The following is a 27181-nucleotide window of genomic DNA, read 5'->3' as shown; positions in this document are numbered from 1 at the left end:
TGAGGAATGAGGAAGGCATGCCCTCATTACAAAACTTTCAGGAACTGACTGGCCCTGAGCTGTTGGAATAGTGTGTATGTGGGGGAGGAAGGTACCCCTTTCACCATTGGAGTGCAGGAGTGTCAAAGGCTGGCCCATAGCCTGGAGACCTGCCTGCCCCCCCCCCCGCCCCCCCAGGAGTTTCCTGCACTGTGATTCTCAACCAGGCCCATAGATTGGATTGGTTTTGTGGAGGGGCCTGGGGTATGGCTTTTTGTTTTTAAGCTGCCCAGGAGATGCTAATGTGCAACCAATTGCCTTGCTCTGACCTGTCCCACACTGCCTGGCAGGGACGCTGGGCCTGGAGGCCAGGACCTGGGAGACAGGCCTGCTCTCAGGAGCAGAGACCAGCCCCCACCCTTCCTAGGCCCACAAGCCTCTCCCTGGGATGGGGCTGGACAGGAAACTCCAGCTGCCTGCACCTGGAGCCCTTCCTCCACAGGAGTGGCCCAGGGCTCTGTCAGGCAGGCCCAGGTGGCTGTCACCTGGCCCTTTGGCCCTCTTTCATCCCCTTTACACCCCTGCAGCTCAGTTCCCCATGTCCTTGAGTTCTGGTTCTGATGCGGGTGTCAGATGCCTTCATAGGTGAGCTGCTTGTGGGGTGGGAGTGAGGCAGAGGAAGTGGCTTTTTCCTCCTGGGTCAGGAGCCTCCGAGAGGGAGCGAACAGAACCTGTGATGTCTCTCTTGGCAGAGGCGGGTCGGTTGCCTGTTGTTCAGTCCTCAGGGAAGTGGCCTGCTTCCCGACCTTGAGCCTAGGGGTGCTGTGGGGCTCGGGATCCGCAGGGCACTAGGACCCGGCGGGGCGGAGGGGCAGTCCATGTGCGGCGCCCGCTCGCTCCCACCCCTGCTCCGGCTCCGGCTCCCGCTCCATTGTCTGCGAACTGCGGCCGCGGGGCGGGCGGCGGCGGGGACCCAGCCCGCCGGGCGCGGAGAGGGCGCGGGAGATGCCGGGCGGGCCGCGGCCGCCTGAGCCGCTCGCCTAGTTCCCGCCTTCCGTGGGAAGGATGTGCGCCCGGATGGCGGGGCGCGCGGCAGCGGCTCCCCGGGGGCCCCGCGGCCCCTGGCTCTGCCTCCTGGTGGCCCTCGCCCTGGACATCGTGAGAGGTCAGCGGGAGGGGTGGGCAGGGGCGGGGCGAGGGGTGACTGGGCGGCCGGGAGGGATGCCCGGGAGCCGGGAACCTGCGCGTTCTCGGACTAAACCCCGAGCGGGTCGCCCCGCAGCGTGCCCCGAGGGCTGGAGAGGTCTCACCCCCGGGATCGTCCCCCCAGCCGCTCGCCTCTGTTGCTTCACTCACTTGCATAACCCGGCAACTCCTTCCTGACCCAGGACCAGCCGGGTCCGCGGGCTCTCACCGCCTTCCTCCCACCCACCCAAGGAAGGTGCCCGGTCCCGCACCTTCCTTGAGCTTCCCTTCCAGCCGGGGCGTCTAACCCGGCTGCCCTGCCCCGGGCGCACCAGCTCCCTAATCTGCGGTCCATGGAGCTGCACCCCGTGTTCTCTTCCCTCCACCATCAACCCACTCCCTACGGGAAGCAGCCCCTTTGCCTGGGAACTGGGAGGTACAAAGCCACCCTCCTCCTGCTCCAACGAGGTCTCTGACCTGGGAGTCTCCAGGGATCGCCCCATCCGTGCCTTCCTGAGTCCTTATGGGGATCAGGAAGGAGCAGCGACTCCCCTGTGCCTCGGGGTGGGGGTCAGACCGCCCTTGGCATGGTCTGTGGCTGCTACGTGGACGATGCCACGGAAGAGTGGAGGAGAGTGAGGCATTCTCTCCCGGCCTCACCCCCCACCGCTAGAGCTGAGCTCTGGGTGATGGGAGTCCGTGAGAGTCAGGCCACAGAGCATCTTGTAATTATGGAGGCAATGGAATAGGAGGATGGCAGGCCAGGGGCTGTCCCCAGGGAGCCATAGTCACTCACCTGTTGCTTGTGGGGGCGGGATGGATGGAGCATCTCCAATACGCGCTCCTTGGTGGAGAGGGTCTTGAAGGAGGGTGAAACCATCAAATCCCCCTCCCAGCAGTGGAGCTGAGAGGGAGCTGGCTCTAGGGCTGCTTTCAGCCACCTGCTCCCCTCCCCAGGGGACCTGGCGGGAGCCCTAATAACCCCTTACACAGAGATGAGGAAAGCCTCGTCACATCCATTAGCCAGCAGCAGTAACCCCTCCCCCAGACAGCGCTCCACTGTTTACAAAGCCCTCCCCTGTCCACAGCCTCACTAAATGCCTGTTCTACTCGTGAGGAAACTGAGATGTTAAATGACTGACCCAAGCTTCTTGGACGCAGAGTTAGGACGTAAATGCAGGTCTCCAGGCTCCCCGGACATCCTCTCCAGGGAGAGCTGCCCAGCTTGGGGGATTCTGGAATGAGTAAGACAAGTCCCCCTGTTGATAGATAGGAAGATAACTAATTCAGAAGAGGCAACCAGGGTGCAAAAGACCGAGGGGACTGGTGGGAGGGCAAGCAATCAACGAGGGCTTCCTTGAGAAGGAGGCAACATTCCATCTTGGCCGGGAAGGAGGGGAGACCCACAGTCCAGGGAGTGAAGGCTACAGGATTACCGTTGCCAGCAGCGCAGGGTGGAGAGAGAGGTGGAGGGTAGAGTAGTGGTTGATGCCTGGGCTCTGACTACCAGCTCTACCACGCTCTAGCCGTGGGACCACAGGCCACTACCTTAATCTCTCAGCCTCACCTTCTACATCCATAAAATGGGATTAATAGTGATACAGCCTAGTTCTCAGAGTTATTACAAAAACTGAAAGAGTTAATACATATAAAGTATTTAAAATAGTAGCCTGCATATAGTTAGTGTTAAAAATTGTTAGTTATTATTATTAGAGCTAATTAGTAGTCACTTGGTAGAAACCATGGTCTTAGTGTTCCTTTGTCCTTCTAATTGTTGAATATTTGACTGTTTCCCCAGGCTCATGGTTCCCATCCCCAACCCACCCCCCATCGCACTCTTGCACTCCAATACCCAATTGGGACAGGGAAGAAGGGAGCAAGTTTGGGAAACCAGAGCGAGGTTGCCATGGTGATGATGTAGGGGGAGGGAGGGTGGATGCCCAGCCAAGTTTGGCCAAGGACCCACTGGCAGAGAAAGGGTCTCTACCTGCAGCTCACCTTGTTCTCACCATCTTTTACCACATAGGCCCTGTCTGGGGAGAGCTGTACCCCACAAATGCCTTGGTGTCAGGGGCAAGTAGATAGGAGGCAGGAATGGTGAAGGAGGAGACATGGAGAAGGTTCTGCGGTTCTGCTGGAGGGAGGAAGGCCTGGATCTGTGGGAGGTAGAAGGAATGGCTCGGAAGATGGCATCTAGTCCTGGCCTCAGATTCAAATCCTGGCCCTGTTACATGCTCCCTGTGTGAGGCTCTCTGTGCCCCAGTTCCTCGTCTGTGAGATGGGGAGATTCCCCCCACATCCTGGGGGGAGGGGACATGTATAACCCCTCTCTCCCTCCACTGCCCACCACCACTGCCCCAGGATGGCACTCAGCTCAGCCCCTGCTGGCTCTGGAGCTGTCACTGCCTCTACCCCTTCTCCCTCTTCAGTGGACTGTGACCAGGACCCCCTGGACCCCGTCTACCTGCCTGCTGCCCTGGAGCTCCTGGATGCCCCTGAGCACTTCCGTGTGCAGCAGGTGGGCCGTTACCCACCTGCCAACTCCTCTCTGGGCTCCAGATCTGAGACCTTTCTGCTCCTGCAGCCCTGGCCCAGGGCCCAGTCACTTCTCCGGGCCTCCTACCCACCCTTTGCCACTCAGCAGGTAAGGAGGGGGCACCAGGGACTCCCAGGCTAAAGGACTCAGAGGTCTGCTGTATGTGGCTCAGGGGCCTTCCGCAGTCCCAGCTGTGCTCCCATCTTCCAGAGGGAGAAACTGAGGCCCATAAAGGCTCTCTCCTGCCTGCCTGGGATGGGAAGCCTGGCATCCCATCTTCCATCCACCCCCTCCTTTGTTGAGCATCCCCATTCCCCCTCCAGGTGGTCCCTCCTCTGGTCACTGAGCCCCACCAACGGCCAGTCCCATGGGACGTGCGGGCTGTGTCCGTGGAAGCAGCCGTCACTCCAGCAGAGCCCCATGCCCGCGTCCTCTTCCACCTCAAAGGGCAGGATTGGCCGCCGGGACCTGGCAGCCTGCCTTGTGCCCGGCTCCATGCCACACACCCTGCGGGCACTACTCACCGAGCCTGCCGCTTCCAGGTGAGTGGGCCAGCCCCACCTAGGCTGGCCTTGCTGCTGTGCCAGCCAGAGTGTGGTCCTGGGGTAGGGAAGAGAGGGCTCACCACTCCTGGGAAGTTTGAGGTTCACAGACCACCTGACTCCATTCCTGCTCTGCCAGCTTTCACAGGGCCCTATGAAGGGTCATTTAGGGCCCCATAAGGAGTTCAGTCCATTGTATATGACTTTGGGTAAGCTACTTAATCTCTGAGACTCAGTTTCCTCATCTGTAAAATGGGATAATAACAATTCCTACCTCATATGGAGTTAGAATAAAGAATCAATGAGATGAATGCAAGAATAGCTGTTAGCACAATGCCCTGTACAGAGCAATCCCTCAGCGAGTGTTTGCATTATTGTTCGTATTACTTTCATAATCGCAGTTTCCACTGTGTTAGAGCCTAGCACAGGCATCCGCTGGCGAGAGGTATTTCACAGGCTTTGGGATTCTGAGAAAGCTGAGCTGTAGTCTGAGCGGTCCTGGGGCACGGGTAGGGAGGCGTGGGGATTGGCTCACTTTGGAATGAGACTGTCCCCAAAGGTGGAAGAGTGGTCTGTGGACATGTTCTGAGACCTAGCTCCAGCCCTGTTCTAGTTGGCTTTGTCACTCTGGTCCTTGCTGGTCCCACCTTTCCTGGACCCCTCCAGCTCTAGGTTTCCTGCCATGGATGCTAGCCACTGCCATTGTGTCTTTGCAGCCGTCCCTGGGCGCCTGTGTGGTGGAGCTGGAGTTTCCCTCACAGTGGTTCCCCCAAGGCTCCCCAACACGGGCCGAGCTGGCCTACACACTGGAGCCCGCAGCCGAGGGCCCTGGGGGCTGTGGGCTCGGCGGGGTGGAGGACCCCGGGGAGCAGGCCCTCCCAGTGGGCAGCGTGGAGCTGCGCCCGGCGGACCCCCCACGATACCAGGAGGTGCCCCTGGATGAAGCAGTGACTCTGAGGGTGCCCGACGTGCCCGTGCGGCCCGGACAGCTCTTCAGTGCCATCCTCCTGCTTGGGCACAACTTCACAGCCAGCGTCCTGACCCTGCGGTGAGCACCAGGCCCCTGGGTGTGGTCGGAGGTGGGAACCTCTACAGAAAGACTGGGCGAGTACCTACTCCTCTTGGGGTCCTTACTGGAATCCTTGACCTCTGCAAAACATGGGTCCACCAAGCCCCATCCAGGCCAAGCACTCTGACTGCCCTGGCAGCAGGCAGGACCCGGCGATGAACTTGGAGTCAGAAATAGGAAGCCCCCCTCCTGGCACCTCCCTGAGACTCCTTTGTGGGGCTAACTATGCCCGCTTCATAGGGCAGCTGCAAGGCTCCAGGGAGGGGAAATAGGAAAGGGCTTAGAAACTGGAAAGTGCAATACCCGGGGGTGGTTAATGCTCTAATGCCCCAGGACAGGTATCTGTCCCAGTCACATTCATCTGCGTGTTCTCCCACTTGCCACCCTCGCCACGGGTCCCTAGCCTTTGGACAGGGCATGCTGCTCCTCACAGGAAGGCCCTCCTCTTTGTGGCCTTTTCTGCAGGAAGTCCCTGCAGAGCAGCCCCCACCCCAATCCCACGGATAAGGATTTGCAGAGTGTGACTTGCCTCTTTCATATTTGGGTTTGTGTGTGTCCTGTCCTGTCTCCCTGTCTCTCACGCCCTCCTATGCTCACTTGCACACTCATTAGATTTTTCCTGGACATTTAAAATATGCCAAGCCCTGTGTCTCCACCCTGGAGCTACGAGAGGAGCAAGGGCTGGTCCCCATCTGGCACTAAGGGGCCCCCAGGGTAGGGAAGGGAGCTGGACGGGCATGAACTGGATTATATGCTCTGATGAAGGTATAAAGTACTGCGGGGGCTCGGGTTAGGGGGTGGAAGAGGGGGAAATTCATCCTGCCACAGGAAAAGCTTTCTAAAGGAAACAGTGTTTGAGTTCCTGGAGGCTTGAAGAATGGGCAGATGAGGAAAGGAAGGGCAGACCAGGCTGAAGGCACAGCCTGAGCAAAGGCGTAGAGGCATGAATGGGCTTTGTGTATGTGGGGAAGAATTTTGGGTGTAGCTGAAGCCAAGAGTGATGGAGAGACGTCACAGCTGAAGATGAAACTGGACCAGACCCTGGAGGGCTTCCACCGCCAGGCTAAGACTTGACCTTGTGGGCAGTGGGGAGTCATAAGTGATCTTTGAGTGGGGAGAGCTGTATGGCACGACGTGCATTGAGATGGGGTCTTTCTGGGTTGGAGGATGGCGAGGAGGACATTCAGACCGGAGTAGGGGAGGCTAGACAGGAGGCGTCTTTAACCTCTTGTCTTCCTTGTCCCATCCAGTCCACAGTTCAGTACCCACCTTGACAAACTGGACCTGTGTCCTCTCCCCCAGGATCAAAGTGAAGAAGGGGCTGCATGTGATGGCTGCCCGCCTAGCCCAGCCCACCCTCTGGACTGCCAAGCTGGACCGCTTCAAGGGCTCCAAGCACCACACCACCCTCATCACCTGCCACCATGCCGGGCCCACAGGGCCGCACTCCAGGTAGGCAGCTCCCTCCCCTGCTGGGCAGAGGAGGGAGGGCTGGTCCTAGAGTGCTAGTGAGCAGATTGATGGGACCCCAGGGTTGGGGGCTGCCAGGCTGCCTCCATATTCCCATGCAAGCAGGCCCGAGAACAGACTCCTTCAAGGAAGCAGCACAAAGCAGATAACACTGTTCATTCATTCACTCATTTAGCTACTACTGACCCATCCCCAGCCACGTGCCAGGTACGGTGAGTGTCTGTGAGTCTTATTCCAGGGGATGCCAACCTCTCCTGGTCACCCAAAGACAACCCTCACAGCCACTACCCCACCTTTTTCTGGGCCATTAACATTCCCCAAAAAACCCAGCTATAGTTCTTAACATTTGTGAACTCTTCTTATTCACGCTCTAAGCCTGGTCAAGGCCATGGGCTTTGTAGCGCCTGTTTGAATCCTGCTTCGGACACTTTTTGGATGAATAACCTTGGGCAAGCCAGTTATCCTCCCTCCATCCCCCCACACTCCCCACCAGAGCCTCAGTTTCCTCACTTGTAAAATGGAGATGATAATGCATCCCTTAGGGTTTGTGGAAATAAAATAAGATGGCACATAGCAAGCACCCAGGCCAGTTCCTGGCACATAGCAGGTGCTTGATCAAAGGAAGCTGTGAGTGTTATTAATCAGGGGGTCGAGTACCAGTCCCGGGGCTTGGAAGTACATCTTCCTCCTTGGTAGAAATTGACATCAGGTGCTGTATGCCACCTTGATGGCTGTGGAAAGCTGAAGTCCGAGTAGAGGGTCTCAGGAAGGCAGGAGAGCCAGCAACCATCTTGGGGAGTGGGTGGTATTGAAGTGGCTACATGGATCTTGTCAAGGCCAAGAGTGGACGAGAGCTTGGCTCTAGAGCCGGGATGCTTGGGTTCAATCCCAGCACTGCCACTTTTCACTGTGTGACCTTGGACGAGTTATAAAACCTCTGTTTCCTTATCTGTAAAGTGGGGATAACCATAGGACCTATCTCATGAGGACAGGAGGCGCTTACAACAGTGTCTGGCCACTAGCAAACACTCAGTTTCTCTCTCTTCTGGCCAGCAGCCCCCTTGAGCTGTCCGAGTTCCTGTGGGTGGACTTTTTGGTGGAGAATGGCACTAGCGGGGGCGTGGCGGTCACTCGCCCTGTCACCTGGCAGCTGGAGTACCCAGGCCAGGCCCCCGAAGCAGAGAAGGACAAAATGGTGTGGGAGATTCTGGTGTCGGAGCGGGATGTAAGAGCTCTCGTTCCACTGGCCAAGGTAAGGGGTCCCCCCGCTGCCCGGCCGGGTGGGGGGCCAAGTGAGGTGAAGAGCTTGGGGCTCAGCTCCTCCTGCTGTCTCCCCTAGACCGAGGAGCTGGTGAATACGGCGCCACTGACTGGAGTGCTACGGCGTGTCCCTGTGCGCCTTGTCACCGTGGACAGTGGGGGGGCTCTGGTGGAGGTGACAGAGCACATCGGCTGTGAGTCAGCCAACACACAGGTCCTGCAGGTGAGTGTGCATTAGTGTGTGCAGTGATGCCCAGCTTTCCCCCTTCCCCATTTAGGTCTCCAAGAGAACACCTTCTTCTTGACACCAGAAACCTCATGAAGGAACCACAGCTTCAACTTCTTTCCCGCCACCTCTCTCCAGAGTCAAGTGGCAGCCTTGTAACCCCAGTAGCCCCCGACTGAGGCACTTCCATGGTCATTACTGCACTGGCAAATGAACTGACGTGGGAGAGTTAAGAGCATGTACTTGGAGATCAGAAGGTTTTAGTCTGAATCCCATCTTTGTTATTAACTAGCTGTGTGATTGTGGACAAGTCTCTTAACCTCTCTGAGCCTCAGTTTCTTAAGCTTTAAAATGGGAATCTATTTTAGGGCGGTTGTAAGAATTAAAAGCACCCTAAGACAGTATTTGCTAAAACAACAGCAGCTACTGCCGTTATAATAACAATACAATACAATAATTATATAATGATAAAAATAATGATAATTATTGTTATTGGAGCCTCATAATGACCTGGGAGGTGAAAAAAAGGGCAGGACACCTTTCCATTTTGAAGTTCAAAGAGGGGAAGCCTGGAGCCCGCATTTGCACAAATCCTGGCCGCCTGAGTGGAGGAGGTGTCATTCACCACTTGGGGTGGCATATTGCCCCTGTGTAAGTGGTTCCTACCTGAGGGCCCTTGGGTGGGTAGGTTTGCCTTGCCCCTACACCTCTGCCGAGCTGCCAGTTGCCTCCAGCACGGAAGTCAGAGCCCAGCACAAAGGAGGAGCCAAATTTGTGGGTTCAAACGCTCCTCTGTCAGGAGAAAGATTTTGCTGTATGCAGATAGCCAGTTTCTCCAACTGAGCCCCAGGTGAACTCAGGGAATGGCTGGTTCCTCCAGGGGGAATGGATCTTGGATGCATGGTGAAAGCTTCTTAATATAAAGACATGCATTACAGTAAGATACAGAACCAAATTTCAGCTGTCCCCCTTCTTATGGCATGGGATCAGGGCTGTCCTCTCCCATCCACACCTGTCTTCTGTGGCTTAGCCTACCCCCTGCCCTCTGCCCTCCCACAGGTGTCCGAGGCCTGTGATGCCGTGTTTGTGGCTGGCAAGGAGAGCCGGGGCGCCCAGGGGGTGCGGGTGGACTTCTGGTGGCGCCGGCTGCGGGCTGCGCTGTGGCTGACGGTGTGGGCCCCTCTGCTGCCCCTGCGCATCGAGCTGACCGACACCACCCTCGAGCAGGTCCGAGGCTGGAGGGTACCCGGCCCAGCTGAAGGGTGAGTGGAGGCCTGGGGAAGCGGGCAAGCCCTGGCAAAGTCACTCTGGGACTGAGAGAGGGTACAGGGGACACAGCCATGGGCCCGAGCTGGGATCTGGAAAAGTGCCCAGTTGCTTGCGGTTCCTTCTACCCATCTCCGCCCCCCACCCCCCACCGGCCTCTGTCCACTTTATTTGAAATTGCCCACCTCCACCCTCCCTCTCCTCCTTCCCTGCTCCTCCCCTACAATGTAAGCCCTTGAAGTCAGGGGTTTTTTATTCTGTTCACTGCTGGGTCCCCAAAGGCTAAGATGCCACCTAGCTCAGCAAATGTTGAGGGGTCCCACCAGAGCCCAAGGGGTGAGGTGGCCTCGGGCCTCAGCGATCTGAGCTCCCAGGCCCTCCAGGGAATAAGCATCCCTAGGTCGCCCGCATCAGAGGGTCTCCTGGCCTCCTCTGTAGCCACAGAGTTCCAATTAGGAGCAAGAGGAGGGCGAGAGCGGCTTGATGGATAGGCACAGGCACCAATCAGAACGGGGCTGGGGCGCAGCGCCGGCAGGTGAAGGGGCCTGACCCCAAGAGGTGCGGCTGTGGGCGGAGTTGGAAGTAGTGCGCGGGTTGGGAGCCCGGGGGGTCGTCCCCGGTGGCTGGGGGCGGGGCCTGCGCTGACGCCCCGCCCTCGGACCGTCCCTCCCCACAGGGCGCCGGAGCCCGAGGCTGTGGCGGTGGCGGAGGAGGCGGAGCGGCGCGCCCGCGGCTGCCGCCTGCAGTACCAGCGCGCTGGCGTGCGCTTCCTCGTCCCCTTCGTGGCCCACCCGCTGGACGGCGGCCGCCGCCTCACCCACCTGCTCGGCCCCGACTGGCTGCTGGACGTGTCCCACCTCGTGGCGCCGCACGCCCGCGTGCTGGACCCGCGCGTAGCCTCGCTGGAGGGCGGCCGCGTCCTTGTGGGCCGGGAGCCCGGCGTCACCTCCATCGAGGTAAGCAGACCCTCTGAGAAGGGTGTAGGTGGCCCCCAGAATGTTCTTGGGCAGGTGTGAAGAGTGTCGGAAGGGCCCAGGGTGTACCTGGGGAGATATGAGCCCCATAGGATTGGGGATTCGGTAAGAATAGGGTGGCCAGGGTAATGGGGGTATAAAGTTTGGGTATGTGGGGACCAGATCTTGAGAGAGGAGGGATTGTGGTCCAGGTATGTATAGGGCGGATGGTTGGGGTGCAAAGGGTGGGGGAGAGCAGCCTATGTGGATGCTGGGAGAAAGCAGATCTCTTTGTGGGGTGCTGGGGTCTCAGGAGAGGCTGTGTCCACGGTCCCCCCCACCTCCAGCTCCCTCTCACCCTCAGGTGCGTTCCCCGCTGTCTGACTCCATCCTGGGGGAGCAGGCACTGGCCGTGACGGATGACAAGGTCTCAGTGCTGGAGCTGCAGGTGCAGCCAGTGATGGGCATCTCACTGGCCCTGAGCCGGGGCACTGCCCACCCCGGGAAGGTCACAGCCACGTGCTGGGCACAGTCAGCCCTTCCCGCCCCAAAGCAGGTGACAGCTGGGGGTCAGGGGGACGCGGTCAACATCTCCAGATGGGGGCTGATGACAGGGGGATGGGAGGTACCTCGACCCTACACCTTAGAGTTTTCAGAATGAGGACTGACTGCCCTGTAAGGTAGTGAGCTCTCTGCAGCTGGAGGTGATCAAGCAGTGGCTGGCCTAAGTGTGGCAGTGGGAGGTTGATTAGATGGCTCTGAGGACACTCCCAATGACTCAGACCCTGGGGCTGAGGGGCAGACAGGTAATTGACACACGTCCCCTCTCTCCCTGTGTTTTGTCCATCTGCCTGTGTCTGTTTTCTCTCTGGTCTCTCCTCCTCCGTGTGGCCTGTCTCTGTGGGAGTGGTCTCTGTGTGCATGCGTACGTGCCCTCGCGTGTCTCTTCCTGTGTCCGTGTGCCCCACAGGAGGCTGCCCTCTCCCTATGGCTGTCCTTTTCTGACCACACCCTGGCACCCGCCGAACTTTACGACCACCGTGACCTGGGATTATCCATCTCCACCGAGGAGCCTGGCGCTGTCCTGCCAGCCGAGGAGCAGGGCGCCCAGCTCAGGGTGGTGGTGAGTGGGGCGGGCACCGAGGGGCTGCCACTGCATGTGGCTCTGCACCCGCCTGAGCCCTGCCGCCGGGGCCGTCACCGTGTGCCTCTGGCTTCTGGCACCGCCTGGCTAGGGCTGCCCCCTGCCCCCACCCCAACCCCTGCCCTCCCATCTAGCCCTGCCCGGAGCTCACCAGCCACGGAGGCCAGCATGGGTGGTGAGCGCCAGGTGGCGGGCAGTGCGGGGGACAGTGGGGGTGTGAGGGCCAAGTTTGAGCGGGCAGAGGAGGAGGCCAGGAAGGAGACAGAGGCCGGGGAGGAGGAGGAGGAGGAGGAAGAGGAGGAGATGATCCCTGCCCCTCAGCGGGTCACCGACCTAGAGCTGGGCATGTACGCCCTGCTGGGCATCTTCTGTGTGGCCATCCTCATCTTCCTGGTCAATGGTGTGGTCTTCGTGCTACGCTACCAGCGCAAGGAGCCTCCCGATGGTGCCACTGACCCTGCCTCCCCCCAGCCCCACAACTGGGTCTGGCTGGGCACTGACCAGGAGGAACTGAGCCGCCAGCTGGACCGGCAGTCCCCTGGCCTGCCCAAGGGGGAGGGGAGCTGCCCCTGCGAGAGCGGGGGCAGCGGGGAGGCCCTGTCCCTGACCCAGGCACCCGCTGGGGCCACCACCAGCTCCCCGAGCACCCTGGCCCGGAAGGAAGCCGGGGGGCGGCGGAAGCGCGTCGAGTTTGTGACGTTTGCGCCAGCCCCCCCAGCCCAGCTGCCCGAGGAGCCCGTCGGGGCCCCTGCCGTGCAGTCCATCCTGGTGGCGGGCGAGGAGGACATCCGCTGGGTGTGTGAGGACATGGGGCTGAAAGACCCCGAGGAGCTGAGCAGCTACATGGAGAGGATCCGGGGCAGCTCCTGACCCCTCCCCGCCGGCCTGGTCCAGCGTCGTCGGCCACGAGCCCTGGCAGCCTCCTGCTCATCCTCTGGTGCTTGTTGATCCAAGTCCCCTGCCTGGTCCCTCGCAAGGACTCCCACCCAGGCCCCCTCTGCCCTGCCTCTTGTCACGGACTATGGTCGCGAGGAAGGGCTCATGCCCCTTATTTATGGGAACCATTTCATCCTAATGTTGGGTACAAAATAAACTGAGAAGGAAACTCCAGCCTGGATTGCTGCTGTCTGTGTCCCGGGGGGCAGAGAGGTGAGGAGGTGGGGTGGGGGCGTGTTCAGCCCCTGTCCCTGCTGGAGCTGCTTTGGGACACTGAGGCCTGAGCCGCCCTCTCATAGCGACGAGCAATCCAGATAAACAGGAGGGCCGTGGCGGCCTGAATGCCGGCCAGCAGGAAGAAGTAGTGGTCCATCTGGCAATTGTTGATATTCCCTGGGGAAAGGAGGGGTTGGCCTTTGGGTCAGGGTGGGGCTCCCCTGGGGCAGGCAGCTGAAGCACTGTGGGCAGTGGGTGGGACCTGGACACTGGGCAGAGAGCCGTCTAGCAGCTGGCTGCCCTGGGTGTCTCCTGTGGTGTCTACCATTCCCTGTGAGCTGGCTGTTCTTTCGAGGGCTTGAAACACAAATACCACAGGGAAAGGTGGCCCTTCAGCTAGAATGGCAGAGTTCCAGAAGCTGGAAGGAGCCTTGGCAGTCTGTTGAGTTCCACGCTTCCTTTCTTTTTTTTTTTTTTTTGTGAGGAAGATTAGCCCTGAGCTAACATCTGTTGCCAATCCTCCTCTTTTTGCTGAGGAAGATTGGCCCTGGGCTAACATCTGTGCCCATCTTCCTCTACTTTATATGGGATGCCATCACAGTATGGCTTGACAAGCGGTGCGACAGTCCGCACCCGGTATCCAAACCTGTGAACCCCACGCCAGCAAAGCGGAGCGCAAGAACTTAACCGCTATGCCTCAGAGCCGGCCCCTCATGCTTCCTTTTTGACAGTTAGGAAACTGAGGCCCAAGGAGGGGAGGCCATGCTGTGGGTGTTTAGCCAAATTTGGGCTAGAACCCCATTCTGAGTCCCGCCTGCTACTTCATTCTGCCTGGGGCCAAAGCCCTTAGCAGTTGCCGCCTCCTTTCCAAGCCTCCCTCCACCTGTGTCCCACCCCCAGGGAGGCTCCCACACTCACCGAAGTCCTTGGGGCAGTACATCCAGCCCCCAGGCAGTGACAGGAGTGCCACCAGGCTGGAGCCCAACAGTGAGCCCACGCCCGAGAGGCAGAAGAAGATGCCCATGATGGCGCCCTGCATGGACCGTGGGGCCTCTGAGTACGCAAACTCCAGGCCTGCAGAGAGGGAGTGGGGACAACCCAAGGGGCCGGTGGAGGAGCAGAGAATGGGCCCAGGTGCCAGCCTGTTGGCCCACAGCCCCCACCCTGCTCCACCAAGCCTCCATCCCACTTCCCCTGGATGGCCGCCCACTCCGTTGCCACGACAACACTGGGCACCAATGACCTCTCACCTCTGCCCTGCTCATCCACCTCCTGATGAGCACCTCCACCTGGATGCTCCCACATTGCTGTCTCCCCTCCTCCCCTTCCTCCTGGGTCTCCACCTCTGAGCCATCTTCACTCTCTCTCTCTCCCCTACCCTCTCTGCCCACTTTCAGTGTCATCACCAAATCATTCTGATTCAACCTCAGAAATCTGTCTGCCTCCTCTCTGTTCCCTCTGCCCTCGGCCAAACCCCAGGCCTGTCATTTCCTGCCCGGCCCTCGCAAATGCCTCTTAAACTCCCCTGTCTCCTGTCGTCCTCCTCAGACAGCCAGATGGGTCTGTCTAAAGCATCTCTGATGGGGTCCTTTCCCTGCCAAAAACCCCTTGGAGGGGCCCTTGCCCTCAGGAGAAACCTCAACATCCAGGCTCGGCCCACAAGGCCCTGGCCTCTCAAGCCTTCCCCCCCACACTTCCCATAAGGCCTGGCTCTTTGCTTATGCTGTTCCCTCTGTCTGTGAGGTCCTTCCTGCCACCCACTGAATTCTGCCTCTCCAAACTGGCTCACCTGCTTTCTCCCCGCCTTGGGCTTCCCCAACACCCTACAGTCCCTTCTACAGCACTGCCCTGGGTTTATTGTTTGTGGGAACATTTAGCCCCCACTTGAGTGAGTCCCACCCAGCCTAGCCCTGCGCCCCCAGCTAAGTAAGCCTCTGCTGCTTGGCTGATTGACGAGCCGCCCCAGGCCTGCAGCTCTGGCTCATGGCCCAGCGGGCAGGCAAACATATGACTGTATGAGTGCATCATTACAACACAGCAACCTGTGTGCCGCGATAGAGACAAACAAAGGCAGGAGAGGGAGGGCCCCCCTCTGTCCAGGGGCCTTGGAGAGAACCTCAGGGAGGAGATGGCATTTAGGCTAGAACTGAAGGAGACATAGGAGTTCACTTTCACTCTGAAGCAGAGGGAGCAGCAACAGCAAAGATACAGGGCGTGGGGATACCGGCACAGGGGGAGTACGTGGAAAGTTGGTATGGGAAGTGTCTTGTTCACTTCCAAATCCCCAGTGCCGATCCTAATGCCTGGCACAAACCAGATGCTAATATAACCTCATTGGGTGAATGCAGCCCCACTCAGAAAACCCTGCCTTCCTCCATGAGGATGAGCCCTGGTGGCTGTGCCCGTGACACCCCTGGCTTCGAGGCATCACCAGGCAGAGCCCATCTCTGGCACGAGAGCAGGGGAGGTGTCCAGGGATGCAGGTACCTGGGATGCTGGCAAAAATCTCACTGATCCCGATGAGCAGGTACTGAGGGATCTGCCACCAGATAGAGAGGGGTGCTGCGTAGTACACGTTCTCCCCGATCAGCTGGGACACTGTCTGGTTGTTCCTGATGTAGTCTAAACGCTCCATCTCCAGGACTCCTGGGGTGGGGAAGGGAGGGAGACTACATCCAGGCCCGCTCTAGGCAGCTTAGCCCGTGGCAGAGCTTGGCATGTGGTGGGTATTCACTAAGTAGTCAATGATTGACTGGGCAGCAGGTAAGGAAAAGAATACCAGTGGGGGTGAGGTGGTCAAGATTTGAATTCCAACTCTTCCCTTTTTGCCTTGGCTGCTAGGAAGCTCAGAACTAGGTTTTGCACTCAATAACAGTAACAACTCTTATTAATTGAGAGCCTGTTATGTGCCAGGCATTTCATATGCATTCTTGCAAATGAAGAAAGATCAATTGACGTTAAGCAACCAGCCCAGAGTCACACAGCTGACAAGTAGTTGGGGCTGGATTTGAGCCCCAGTGGGTCTGGTTTCAAAGCTGGCCCAGTTTCCATGACATCACATGACTCTATTGCAGCATCAAGTATTACAGTAAGGTTTCTAATAATTTTATTTATTTGTTTTTTCCCCAAAGCCCCAGTAGATAGTTGTATGTCATAGCTGCACATCCTTCTAATTGCTGAATGTGGGACACGGCCTCAGCATGGCCGGAGAAGCGGTGCGTTGGTGTGTGCCCGGGATCCGAACCCAGGCCGCCAGTAGCGGAGCGCGCGCACTTAACCGCTAAGCCACGGGGCCGGCCCTACAGTAAGGTTTCTAAAAGTTGATTTTATCTCCTTCCCCTTCATTGTTTAGGAGACAGCTGTGCTCTAGAGGAATGAACCCTGGATGTGGAGTTAGGCTTCTTGGGTTCCAATCCTGGCCCTGCCACTGGCTAGCTGTGTGACCTTGGGCAAATCACTTAACCTCTCTGAGACCCAGTTCCCTTATGCAAGAAGTATGAATAAAAATCCCAGGATTATTGTGAGGATGAAATAGGACAAAACCACATAGACAAAAAAGCATCTAATTTGGTTTTCATCCCGGCAACACAATGCTATTTATTGAGCTTTAATTTTTCTGGCTCTTACGGTGCTGGGCGCCTTACAGACTTCATCTCCTTTAATCCTCACAACACTCCTGATGGACTTCATTCCATGAGAGCAGAGCCCGGGCCCTGCACAGGGTCTGAATGAATTATCGTCCTCATTTTAAAGATGACACTCAGAGACTCTAAGTAACTTCAGGATCATTAAGTGACTAAGTAAAAGGGCTGAGATTTGTGCAATAGCACAAAAGCCTTCTTTACCAGACCCTTTTTCTATAAGTGGCTTCAAATCCTTTTGAAATGGAAGAAGAAAGAGAATAAGTAACACTTATTTTAAAAAGTCCCCATTTGCCCCTAAGTGGCTATGTGTCTTGGGAAAATTATTTCAACACATTTTTTGATTGCCCACATGCATGATTCATAGCAGTGAATAAAAAAGAAAAAAATCCCTGCCTTCAGGGAGCTTTTAGTCCACTGGGGAAAATCATTTTTACTCTCTCGGCCTGAGGTTTCTCATCTGTCAAAACGAGGGAAAGCTAGACTCGAGGAGGAGGGTCTCCTTCTGGGAAGCCAAGACCGGCACCCATGGGTGGAGGGTGTACTCGGCCCAGGCCCACAGCTCCAGCATCAGCCCATGGTAGAGCCAGCCTCCCCTCCCCCTAGACAAAGGCCAGCCTCCCTCCCCACGCCCCTCCACCCGGGCCCACACACCTGCCACAATGACGGACGTGAAACCAAAGAACATCCCCAGTGCCATCTTCTGCAGAGCTGAGGGAAGCAGCTTGCACCGCAGCAGTAGAGGGTCAAGCAGGTGGTCCTTCACGGGCACCAGGATCAGCACCATGATGACGTTGGCCAGCAGAAGCCAGGCTTCCGGGATCTGGGCAAGACGGAGCAGAGAGGGGCAGGCTAGCAGAGCATAAGGACCTCTGGGCTGGTGTCGGGAGACCTGGACTCCAGACTGTCCCCAGGTGACCCAGCATCAGCCCCTTCCCCTCTCCGGAACGCACGCTCCTCGGCTGTGTAACCAGGGGCTGGAAATAGATCAGGGATGGCAAATAGGTTCCTCTAACTTCTACCAATCAGTAGTGGCTGCCTGGAACATTTGTGGAATCAGTGTGAAAGAATGTCGTGATTGATTAGTGATGTCTGCCATGGGCAAGGAAGGGAGGCATGGTAGCAAATACTTCATTTATCTGCTGGCTCTGAAAATCTTTGATTTTATGAGTCTTGAAATGCCAAGTTTCTGGTTTGGAAAGTCCTGGTGAAAGGCAGAGATGTGGGCATGCAGGGGTCCCAGAGAGGGAGGGAACAGAGGGACCTGAGTGTGCCTGATCTGGGGGCCTGGTGCAAACTGGGCAGTGAGGCCTGCTCCAGAGCAGCAGCGGGTAGGAGTGAAGCTGGCCTGAATTCTTTTAAGTCGTTGAGCATTGCAGCAGGATGTCTGGGCTGTGGCACAATTCGCCCACCCTCCAGGTGCTTATCCTGTACTCTGAGGACGCCCTGCCGCTGGGGGAGGGGAGTGTGGAGGCAGCTTCATTTCCTCCTCTTCTCACAGGAAGCCCCAGCCCGGCCTGAGGTGGGAGCCGAACACATGCGCTGTCTCTCACCCTGTAGCTGCTGGCCTGGGCTCCCAGCGCCACGGACCTGTTGGCAGCGTAGCCTGGGAAAATGTTCGGGATGTGGAGGTGAAGGCCTTGCAGGACGTATGTGGACTGCATCTGCCAAGAGAGATGGGGGGGAGGCTGGAACAGAGCTGGCCGCCTCACCTCCAGCCCCAGGAGGCTCCCAGCTCCAAAGCAGGCATTCCTCAGCGTAGCACAGGGCAGCTGGGCAGCTAGCTGTCCCCTCTCCCAGCCTCAGAGGGAAAGTGACCTTCCTACCCTCCTTCCCCCTTGGCAGCTAGCCTTGGCCGGAGGGCTTCCCTGACTCTGCTCCCAGGCCCATAAGCTGTGCATGCAGCCTTATTCCAGAGCGCAGGCACAGCTGGTCTGACTCACATTTGTGTCTCCAGGGCCTGACACAGAGTAGGCATGGATAAATGTTTGCTGACATGGGGAAGATAATGACATGGCTGTCCCCATGGGGAGCGCTCATTTGATACTGAGGCCAAGCTGAATCCCACAGGTTGACACAGCCAGCACTGCATAAGCACTGACCCACCAGCACGGCTGTGGACACAGCAGCAGAAGCAGGCTCCGGGGCCCCACCCTACCAGGCATTACCTCTTCAGTTGCTGGATAATGGAGGGGGACCCAGGAGAGTCCCACAGAAGGGTCTGCCCAGGGGAGGGCACTTGGGTTGCTCAGGGCAGCGGCTATTTAGCAGCTGAGATGGAAGGATGTCAATATTCTGACAACTGGTATAACTGGGAATCAGCCATGGACACACACCCCGCCCCATGTCCCTGTCCCATCATGGACATCTTCCACCTCTGTGCCACCCCCACGTAGCAGCCTGGCCCTACATGACCCTCATCTGCAGCTTGTAACAAGGTTCCTATGACAGGCGGATGGGAGGCAATGACCTTGTTGTCTGGGGATTAGGGGCCGGGGTGAGACTGCTGCCTACCCTAGACACACACACACCCACGTGCGCCCAGGCACGTGCATGCACATGCACACAGGCACTCACACACGCAGCCCGATAACCTTCCCCTTAAGGAGTGGTGGGAAGCAGCAGTTCTGAAACCTGCCTGAGCATGAGTATCATCTGAGAAGTTTATTACACCAGAGAATTCCCCCAGCTGTTCTCTGTCAGCAGTCTGGGGTGGGACTTCGGAATCTGTATTTTTTTTTTTTTTGTGAGAAAGATTGGCCCTGAGCTAACATCTGTGCCCATCTTCCTCTATTTTGTATGTGGGACGCCACCACAGCATGACTTGATGAGCGGTGCGTCGGTCCGTGCCCAGGATTCAAACCTGCGAACCCTGGGCTGCTGAAGCGGAGTGCACGAACTTAACCACCACGCCACCGGGCTGGCCCCTGGAATATGTAATTTTTAAAAGCTCTCTAGGCAGGTGATTCTGAGGCACAGCTGGGGTAGGGAACCACTGTCGTAAATACTCAATGACTGAGCTTGCCCCTAACTTGCTGTGTGGCCTTGGGCAACCGACACACCTTCTCTGGGCCTCAGCTGCCCAGTGGGAGACTCTGACTGCTGCAGGGCTGTTGGAGCCTCTAGCCTGAGAGGCTCATTTTACACAAGAGGAAACTGAGGCCCAGAGTGATGGGGTGACCTATTCAAGTCACTGTGCCTAAGGCCCGTCTCCAGAGTTCCTCGTGCTATACCACCCAAGGGAGTTTCATTCTTGGGATGGCTTTGTGCCGGGCCCCACACCAACGTCTCCACAGCAGCAGTTCACTTTGTGAACTCCTTTCCCCTTTCCGCACACCCTGGGCTTCTACAGTGAGAGTTCAGACCAGAGAGGGGACTGGGGAGCCAGTCCTCCCAGAGTGGAAGGGCAGGGTGCTTACCTGGAAGTACACCATCCAGTAGGGCACCAAGGTCGCCATGACGGGCAGGATCTTCACCAGCACCTGGAAGTTGGCCATGTCCTCTTGTGGGGAAGGGCCAGGCTGGGCAGACCTCTGGTCGGGCAGCAGCTGGGCACCTTGAGAGTATCTGTGGGACCAGGGGGCAGCAGACAAAAGGGCAGTCATCCTCATCACCATCACGGCCATCATTTTCACCTCCACCATCATCCCTAATTCAATCGTCTTCCTCGATCACCAGTTATCACAGCCGTCATCTCTGAAATCACCACCTCATCTCCTCCACTCCACCATTAGCATCACCTTCGCCATCGTCACCATCATCACCAATGCCAGCATCCTTCCCATCATCACCGTTGGTAAGGTGATCACTGTCCCCAAAGCCATCCTCTCCATGAAGTTTTCATTGCTGTCACCATCGTTTTTTTCAGTGCTAACACTGCCACTGTCAATATTATCACTAACATCTCCTTTGTAGCAAAGGTGGCTGATCAGGACCCATTCCCCCCTAGAGCCATGCCCCCTTGGGTCCTGGGGGAAGTAAGACCAGAGATTGTGGCGAGCAGAGTCTTGGGGGATTTTTAGTGTCAATTTGCCATGGGAACCAGGAAAGCCACACTCCAAGGCTGACTTGGAGAGAGAGGCTGTCACAGATTTGATACACCAAAATTCCCCCTCGTGCTGTCTCCAAGTCCATCCTCCTCCACAGTCAACATGATGGCTCTCTCCCCACATGACAAGGAGGTATGCAGTGGAGAGGTGGGGCTGGAGGGAACATTATTAGGAAGCAAGATAGATCGACCACTTCTGTGACCTTTATCCTTTGCCCGTTGTCCTGAGAGGTTTCTAATCTCTTCCTGCCTAAGAGCCTTGCCTCATCCATTGAGATTCCAAAAGGGACAATACAGGGTACTGGTTTCCAAAAATGGCCACCATCAGCTTCTCCCTCCCAGTACGTGACGCTACTCCTCCACCAACAGGAGTTTACCACCCCAGCCCTGAAATGTGGACCAGCCTTGTGACTGTGCTGACCAACAGAAGAGGCAGAAGTGATGCTCTGGGCCTTCAAACCTCCTGAAGGCCTTACGAGGACTGATAGCTTCCGCTTCCTTCCCTTGGGAACATTCGCTCTTAGAATGCTCCCTCCTCCAGCAACCCAGACACCTTGCTGTGAGAAGCTCCAGCCACACGGCAAAGCCACAGGAAGAGGAACTGAGATGCCCTCACTGACAGCCGACATTGATTGCCAGCTGTGTAAGTGAGCCACCTTGGATGTTCCAGCCACTTTAAATCCCCAGATGACTGCAGCCCCCAATGACATCACAAGAAGCAGGACTGCCAAGCTGAGCCCAGTTACCCACGGAATTGTGAGAGGTAAAAAAAAAAAAGGTGGTTGCTTAAGCCACTAAGTTCTGGAAAGGTTTGTTAGGGAGCAATGAATCATTAAAACAAAACCTCCCAGCAGTGCACCAAGCTGGGGGACAGCATGTTCTGCACTTTTTCCATCTAGATCCTACTGACAGGAGCTATAACTAGCTCCAAGGTCTGGAGACAGGTATGCTTAGCATATGTAGCCAATAAACTAGGCAGGAGAGGGGCAAAAGGAAGCCACTGTGCATATGCAAGGCCATTCAGAACATTCCTCTATTGGATGCCATCTAATGGGAAAGGGAGTCAGTTTGGCTGATTTCCTAGGCTTTCTTATGCTTAATATCAGGGTAGTGTAGAATTATATTATATCCCAACAGCTTTCAGTGGTACCATCATCTCCATATTCACCAGCTCGACTGCCATTGTTATCATCATTACTAGTGTTGATCTTCATTGTAGCTAATAACACCATCATCCCCATCTTTATCACCACTGTCACTGTCAAGACCATTAACATCCTCATACTTCCTACAGTTAGCCCATCACCAATACCACCACCACCTTGACCTCCATCGCATCTTCAGTCACAGTTGGCAGCTCTGGCCCACTGAAGAGCAGGTCATCATAAATGGCTCCCACTGGGGCTGAACCAGAATATCTTCACACTGGACCATGCCTCCCCAGGAGAAGCACGGCGCTTCTCCAGGCTCGGTGGCCCCCTTCACCCAGAGCGCCCTCCTTACCTGGTGAAGTGTCGGCACCACAGCTGGGGACAGCACTTTTGGAGAGCAATTTTAAGCATAGAGGACACTTGGCTGCCCACGGGGGGCTTGGAGATGAAGATGGGAGTGGCGAAGAGGAAGATGAAGAAGGCCAGGCCCACACAGCCCATGGGGATGCTGTAGCCCAGCAGGAAGCTGATGTTCTGCTGGATAAAGGCCACGACCAACAGCGACAGCACAGCACCCACATTGATGCTCCAATAAAACCAGTTGAAGAAGCGACGGTTGGCATGGCGGCCGAGATCCATCACCTGCCAGCAGGGGTGAGAGTAAGGGCCAGAGAGGACCAGGGGCACCCAGCCATGCCGTACTCTCTGTGCCTGCCCCCCCTCTCCCACAGAGACATTTCTTGTGTCAGCAAGTGGGCATTCCAGCACTTTCCTGGTCCCTGATCATTAAATGGATGCTCAATAAATATTTGTTGAATGAATGAATACACCCTTCTCTTGGGAGTCCCTTGTTAATGATCAGGACATTTTGGCACAGCTGTTTTCTCACGCCCATGACACATATTGCTTTTTTATTGTCACCAAGGAGTGCACACAACAGAGGTCTCTGATGCCACTTGGTTCATTTCTAGTTGATTTATCCCTTTGTCTTTGACCGAGTAACCTACAGGATACGTCACCTTTATAATCAGAAAAAAGCCAATAAAGATCTCAGGGCTGTCCCACATTATTAAATACGATGTGTGCATATTACTGAAAGAACAGTTAGAAGTCGAATTGAGAATTTCCTCTGCAATTTGAAGATGCAAACGGAGTTTTCTATTGTGGCCCATCCCCTCACCCCTTGCCTCCCTCTGATATATGCCAGTCAAACAAGGTTGGCATTATCAGAGAAAGCAGAGATGGTCCCAGACACAGCCTGGTAAAAAAAAAAAAATTCAGGCCCCCCAGCAAGGGCAGAAGGGCTGAAAATCTTGACCCAGGATTTGAATCAATCGCAACAGTCAGGCCCCAGTCCCCCTTCTGGTCTGCTGGCTTGGGTCAGCTGTCTTGGCTGCCCCCACCTCTCCCTGACCCTGGTCCCAGATTCTGACTCAGCAGGTCTCGAGAAGGGCCCAGGCATCTGCATTTTAAATTTTATTTATTTTATTTTTTCCCCCAAAGCCCCAGTAGATAGTTGTATGTCATTGTTGCACATCCTTCTAGTTGCTGTATGTGGGATGCGGCCTCAGCATGGCCGGAGAAGCGGTATGTCAGTTCGCGCCCGGGATCCGAACCCAGGTCGCCAGCAGCGGAGCACGCGCACTTAACCGCTAAGCCACGGGGCCGGCCCGCATCTGCATTTTAAAAAAGCTTAAAAAAGCAGTGTGGCCTCGAGGTCACTTCTCTAGATAAATGATTTTGTACACCATCACCCTTTCAATAACCCCCCAAATCTCAGAATCCACGGCTCTTCTTCCACCCAGAGATAACATATTTCCACTAGCTAAGAAGATTTTGTCAAGCTTCAATTTCTGTAGTTGCTTTGGGAAAAAGGTAAGTAGTTTGTTCCTTTTCCAAATGTAAAGCACTAGTCCATAGAGATGCCTTTAAAACCGCATTCCCTCGGAGATGCTGAGGGGTCCTCCTGGCGACGGGGAGGGAGGGGCATGCCCACTCACTGAGAATCCTTGCTGTAGACTTTCAAGCAGAGAACTGAATAAGTCCCATTATGAACGGCCACTTCCATTTATTAACTGGATGTAAATGAATATGACAATTGCAACTCTAAGGGGAAGATCAAGCAGCCTGTTCAGGATATAAATGAGTTCTCCCCAAATGAGCAGACACGTTGTCGAGAGTGATGGATGGCCCTTTCTGAAATCAGCAAGTGTGTTCAACACGCAGCTCCTGGGCATAGCTGTCTGCCAGATGGTGCCAACCCCTTCCACCCCCACATCCCCCATCTGACTGCGCCCCCTGAACTCTGCAGCAGCCCCCTCACTGCTCTGACGCACCCGCTCTTGTTACCCCCCATCCACTGTCTACACTGTACCCAGAGCCATTTTTATTTTTATTTATTTATTTTTTGTGTGTGAGTAGGATCAGCCCTGAGCTAACATCGATGCCAGTCCTCCTCTTTTTGCTGATGAAGACTGGCCCTGGGCTAACATCCGTGCCCATCTTCCTCCACTTTATATGGGACGCCGCCACAGCATGGCTTGACGAGCGGTGCGTTGGTGTGCTCCGGGGATCCGAACCCGGGCCGCCAGCAGCAGAGCGCGCGCACTTAAGCGCTGTGCCGCGGGGCTGGCCCCGGAGTTATTTTTAAAGAACTCGAACCCAAGGATGTCCATCCCTGCCTCAAATCATTTCAGTGTTTCCAAACTGCCCTCAGGGTTAGGCCCAGACCCCTAAGGCAGCCTTCCAGCCCAACCTTGCCCCACCCAAAGTCCGTGCTTTGGGAGTAAATGGGAGAATGCTCGGGAGCTGTTGTCACCATCGATGCCACTGGAGGATCTGCCTAGTGGCCTAACCTCCGGGAGGCCAGTTCTGCCACCAGCAGGAAGAAGAGATGAGAGGCACCAGATGGCAAGGCCCTCTGAAGGTCAATGAGATCAAGGGCACAGATTAAGGGCACCTGGGGGTATAGTGGGATGTCAAGACAAGAGCAGAACTAAAGGAATATGAGAGATTTCTATCAACAGATATTGCGGGTCTTCTGGGCTGAAAGAAGGCCAACAGTGGCTGAGAAATGGACAGGGTTGCCCTGGGGGCACTGAGTTCCCCGCCTTCAAAGGAATCCAAACTGGCCGGATGACTAATTCCTTGGCAGGGAGACTGGAAATTATATTGGATGATGGATAGTGGATGCCAGTTGGATGCAATGATTCCTTTATGTCCCCTTTATGATCCTAATACATGTAATTAAAGAACATCTGAACAACAGAGACAACAAGGAAAAAAGTACAGTTAGTCCAGTGGCCTGATCACACTGCTGTTACAATTTTTTTCCAGTGTCCCCCTTTAGTTGACACCTAGTCCTTTCACATGGCTGTCATCATACTCTGTACACAGTTCTGCATCGCTTTTGTTCATTAACACTGTATGTGGTTGTTTTCATCATATCACAAATTATTTAAAATTATTGTCTAATATCTCACTGAGCAGAGCTATCAAAATATAGCTGTGTTGTTAGGCATTTACTCATTCACTTAGCAAATATTTATTGAGTTTCTCCCATGTGTTCGGTCCAAGAGCATACAGAGAAAGGCTCAAAGGTTAAGATAGTTGCCCAAGTGCCCCTGGCTAGGGAGTGCCAGAGTTGGGATCTGAACAAATTGGCCTGACTGAACCTCTGTTTGGCACTCCTGGTAGGAAGAGGCTTGCCCGCTCCTAGCCCCCAAATCCCTATAATACGTCAAGCTAGGGCTCATGGTGGGGCCTGAAGTCCAGCTATCCTTCACAGGCTCCTTGACTTGCTCTCTATGGGACCTTGGACAGGTTGATTAATGCTGTGAGACCTCAGTGTCCTCATCTGTAAAATGGACATAATAATACTACCTACCTCCTGGATAGTTAAGAGGATGATACGAGTCAAAATATGGTGGCCTGGCCAACTATGGTTATTATTATTGTTGCCATCGTTATCGTTGTTGGAGTTAGCACCCTGTCCTCTTTCAAATAAGGAAACTGGGGCCGGAGAGGGGAAGTGGTTTGTCCGAGGTCACGCTAGGAGCCTCCTGACTCCGGGGTCTCAGCCTCAAGTCCATTGCTTTCCCACTGCCCTTCCTCGGCCTCCGGATGGGCCGGGCCCTCCTGCCACTCACCTGGTCAGCCCCAAAAGAGGTGAGGTTGCTCCGGACGGAGCTGGCGGCCAGGGCGAGCAGCAGCAGCCCGACGTAGAGGGTGGGCGCGCAGTAGGCGGTGGGCGAGGCGCGCGGGCAGCCGGGCGAGGGGCAGGCGGGCGACAGCGGCGACACGGGCATCTCGCCGCAGAAGGAGCTGCGGCCGTCGGGGAAGGCCGTGATGGGCAGCAGGCTGGAGGCGACCAGGTAGAGCAGCAGGCTGAGCACGATGGCGCGGCGGCGGCCCAGGTACACGTCGGCCAGCCAGCCGCCCACGGGCGCCAGCAGGTAGGAGGCGCCCAGGAAGACGAGCGCTGCGCGCGACGCCTGCTCGCCGGCCCACTGGAAGTTGGTGCTGTTGAGATAGAGCACGAGGTTGCCCGAGACGCCGAAGAAGGCGGCGCGCTCCAGCATCTCCACCAGCAGCACCGCGGCGGCCGCCGCCCGCCGCCACCGTCGGGGCCCCCGCGGCCTGCGCGCCAGCAGCGGCCGGAGCTCCCCGGACCCCCGGGGCTCCCCCGGGGCGCGCGGCCCGGGCATCCTGGGCCTCTGCTGCTCGGCTCTACCCCCACTTCCCCCGCGGCCCCACTTTTCTCCTCCCCCACAAACTGGCTGCCCTCCTTGCTCACCCCTTTTGGCTCCCCCTTGACCCCTCTCTCCCCAGTCCCCTCTCCCTGTCTTTCTTTCCCCCTCGGGTCCCTCTGCTGCTACCAGATTCTACCCCCCAGTCCCTAATTCTCAACTCTCTCCTCTCCCCTCTCCCCGCGCCCAAATCTTCCTTTTTCCGCCACTCTGACCCTTTGTCTTCCTCCTCTGTCCTTACTGCCGACCCTTCCTCTCTCCACTTCTCTGCCCCTCCCCCACTTTCCGGTCGTTCTCCCCGGTTGGTCACCCTTTCTTAACTGTTGTCCCCTCCCCTTGTGACACTTGGGGAGAAGGTCTCCCCCTGCCCCCACCGGCCCTGCGTCTCCTCCACCGACTGCGTCCCTGCCTCCCCTCCTTGTCCCCTCTGGCTCTCCCTCCGGGCTCAGCCTCTGTCCAGCTCTCTGCTTCTTGAGAAACTCAGGGCTTCCCTCGCTTCCCCTTTCACGGCTTCTGTGGCCGGGCCGCATCACATGATGCTGTGGGGTGTTTAGGAGAAATGAAAGCCTAGGTCACAGGGTCCCTGCCCGCCCAGCTTTCTAAAAATCTCCCTTCCTCCCCCGCCTCCTAAGCCCGTCCCAACCTAAGCCCGTCCCAACCTCGGACTGTTTTCCCTGAGCCTGGAGAAATAGTTTCCATCTTTCACTTTCATTTATACCTCGATCCCACTTTTGCTGCATCCTCTTCCAATCACAGTTCAAAGCTAGGATGATAGAACTGGAAAGGCACTTGCATTATTTGGTTCCACTCC

General features: G+C 56.5%; 2 protein-coding genes across 3 annotated transcripts; one reads left to right on the top strand and one right to left on the bottom strand.

Annotated features, from left to right (window-relative positions):
- The first annotated feature begins 951 nt into the window (after positions 1 to 951).
- TMEM132A (transmembrane protein 132A) lies at positions 952 to 12740 on the top strand. 2 transcript variants are annotated; one of them, XM_058526746.1, is made up of 11 exons: positions 952 to 1144; positions 3594 to 3808; positions 4024 to 4242; positions 4959 to 5290; positions 6614 to 6763; positions 7835 to 8033; positions 8121 to 8264; positions 9327 to 9529; positions 10210 to 10489; positions 10851 to 11042; positions 11457 to 12740. In XM_058526746.1, exons 1-11 carry the CDS (start codon positions 1045 to 1047, stop codon positions 12498 to 12500), a joined length of 3078 nt encoding a protein of 1025 aa, XP_058382729.1. In that variant the 5' UTR covers positions 952 to 1044; the 3' UTR covers positions 12501 to 12740. The 2 variants fall into 2 exon arrangements, with proteins under 2 accessions (XP_058382729.1, XP_058382730.1); XM_058526747.1 differs by having other exon boundaries at positions 953 to 1144; positions 7838 to 8033.
- On the bottom strand, positions 12737 to 26859 carry SLC15A3 (solute carrier family 15 member 3). Its single transcript, XM_058526748.1, has 8 exons — positions 25771 to 26859; positions 21975 to 22264; positions 19843 to 19990; positions 17977 to 18087; positions 17078 to 17246; positions 15270 to 15428; positions 13701 to 13856; positions 12737 to 12959 (listed from the first exon to the last, which is right to left on the bottom strand). The coding sequence occupies exons 1-8, from the start codon at positions 26326 to 26328 to the stop codon at positions 12805 to 12807; spliced, it is 1746 nt and encodes a 581-aa protein (XP_058382731.1). The 5' UTR covers positions 26329 to 26859; the 3' UTR covers positions 12737 to 12804.
- Between the last annotated feature and the right edge of the window lie 322 nt (positions 26860 to 27181).

This window comes from Diceros bicornis, chromosome 31 (assembly GCF_020826845.1).
Source record: "Diceros bicornis minor isolate mBicDic1 chromosome 31, mDicBic1.mat.cur, whole genome shotgun sequence".
NCBI lineage: Eukaryota > Metazoa > Chordata > Mammalia > Perissodactyla > Rhinocerotidae > Diceros > Diceros bicornis.
The sequence above is the reverse complement of the archived record's forward strand: the minus strand, read 5'-3'. Positions and strand labels throughout refer to the sequence as shown.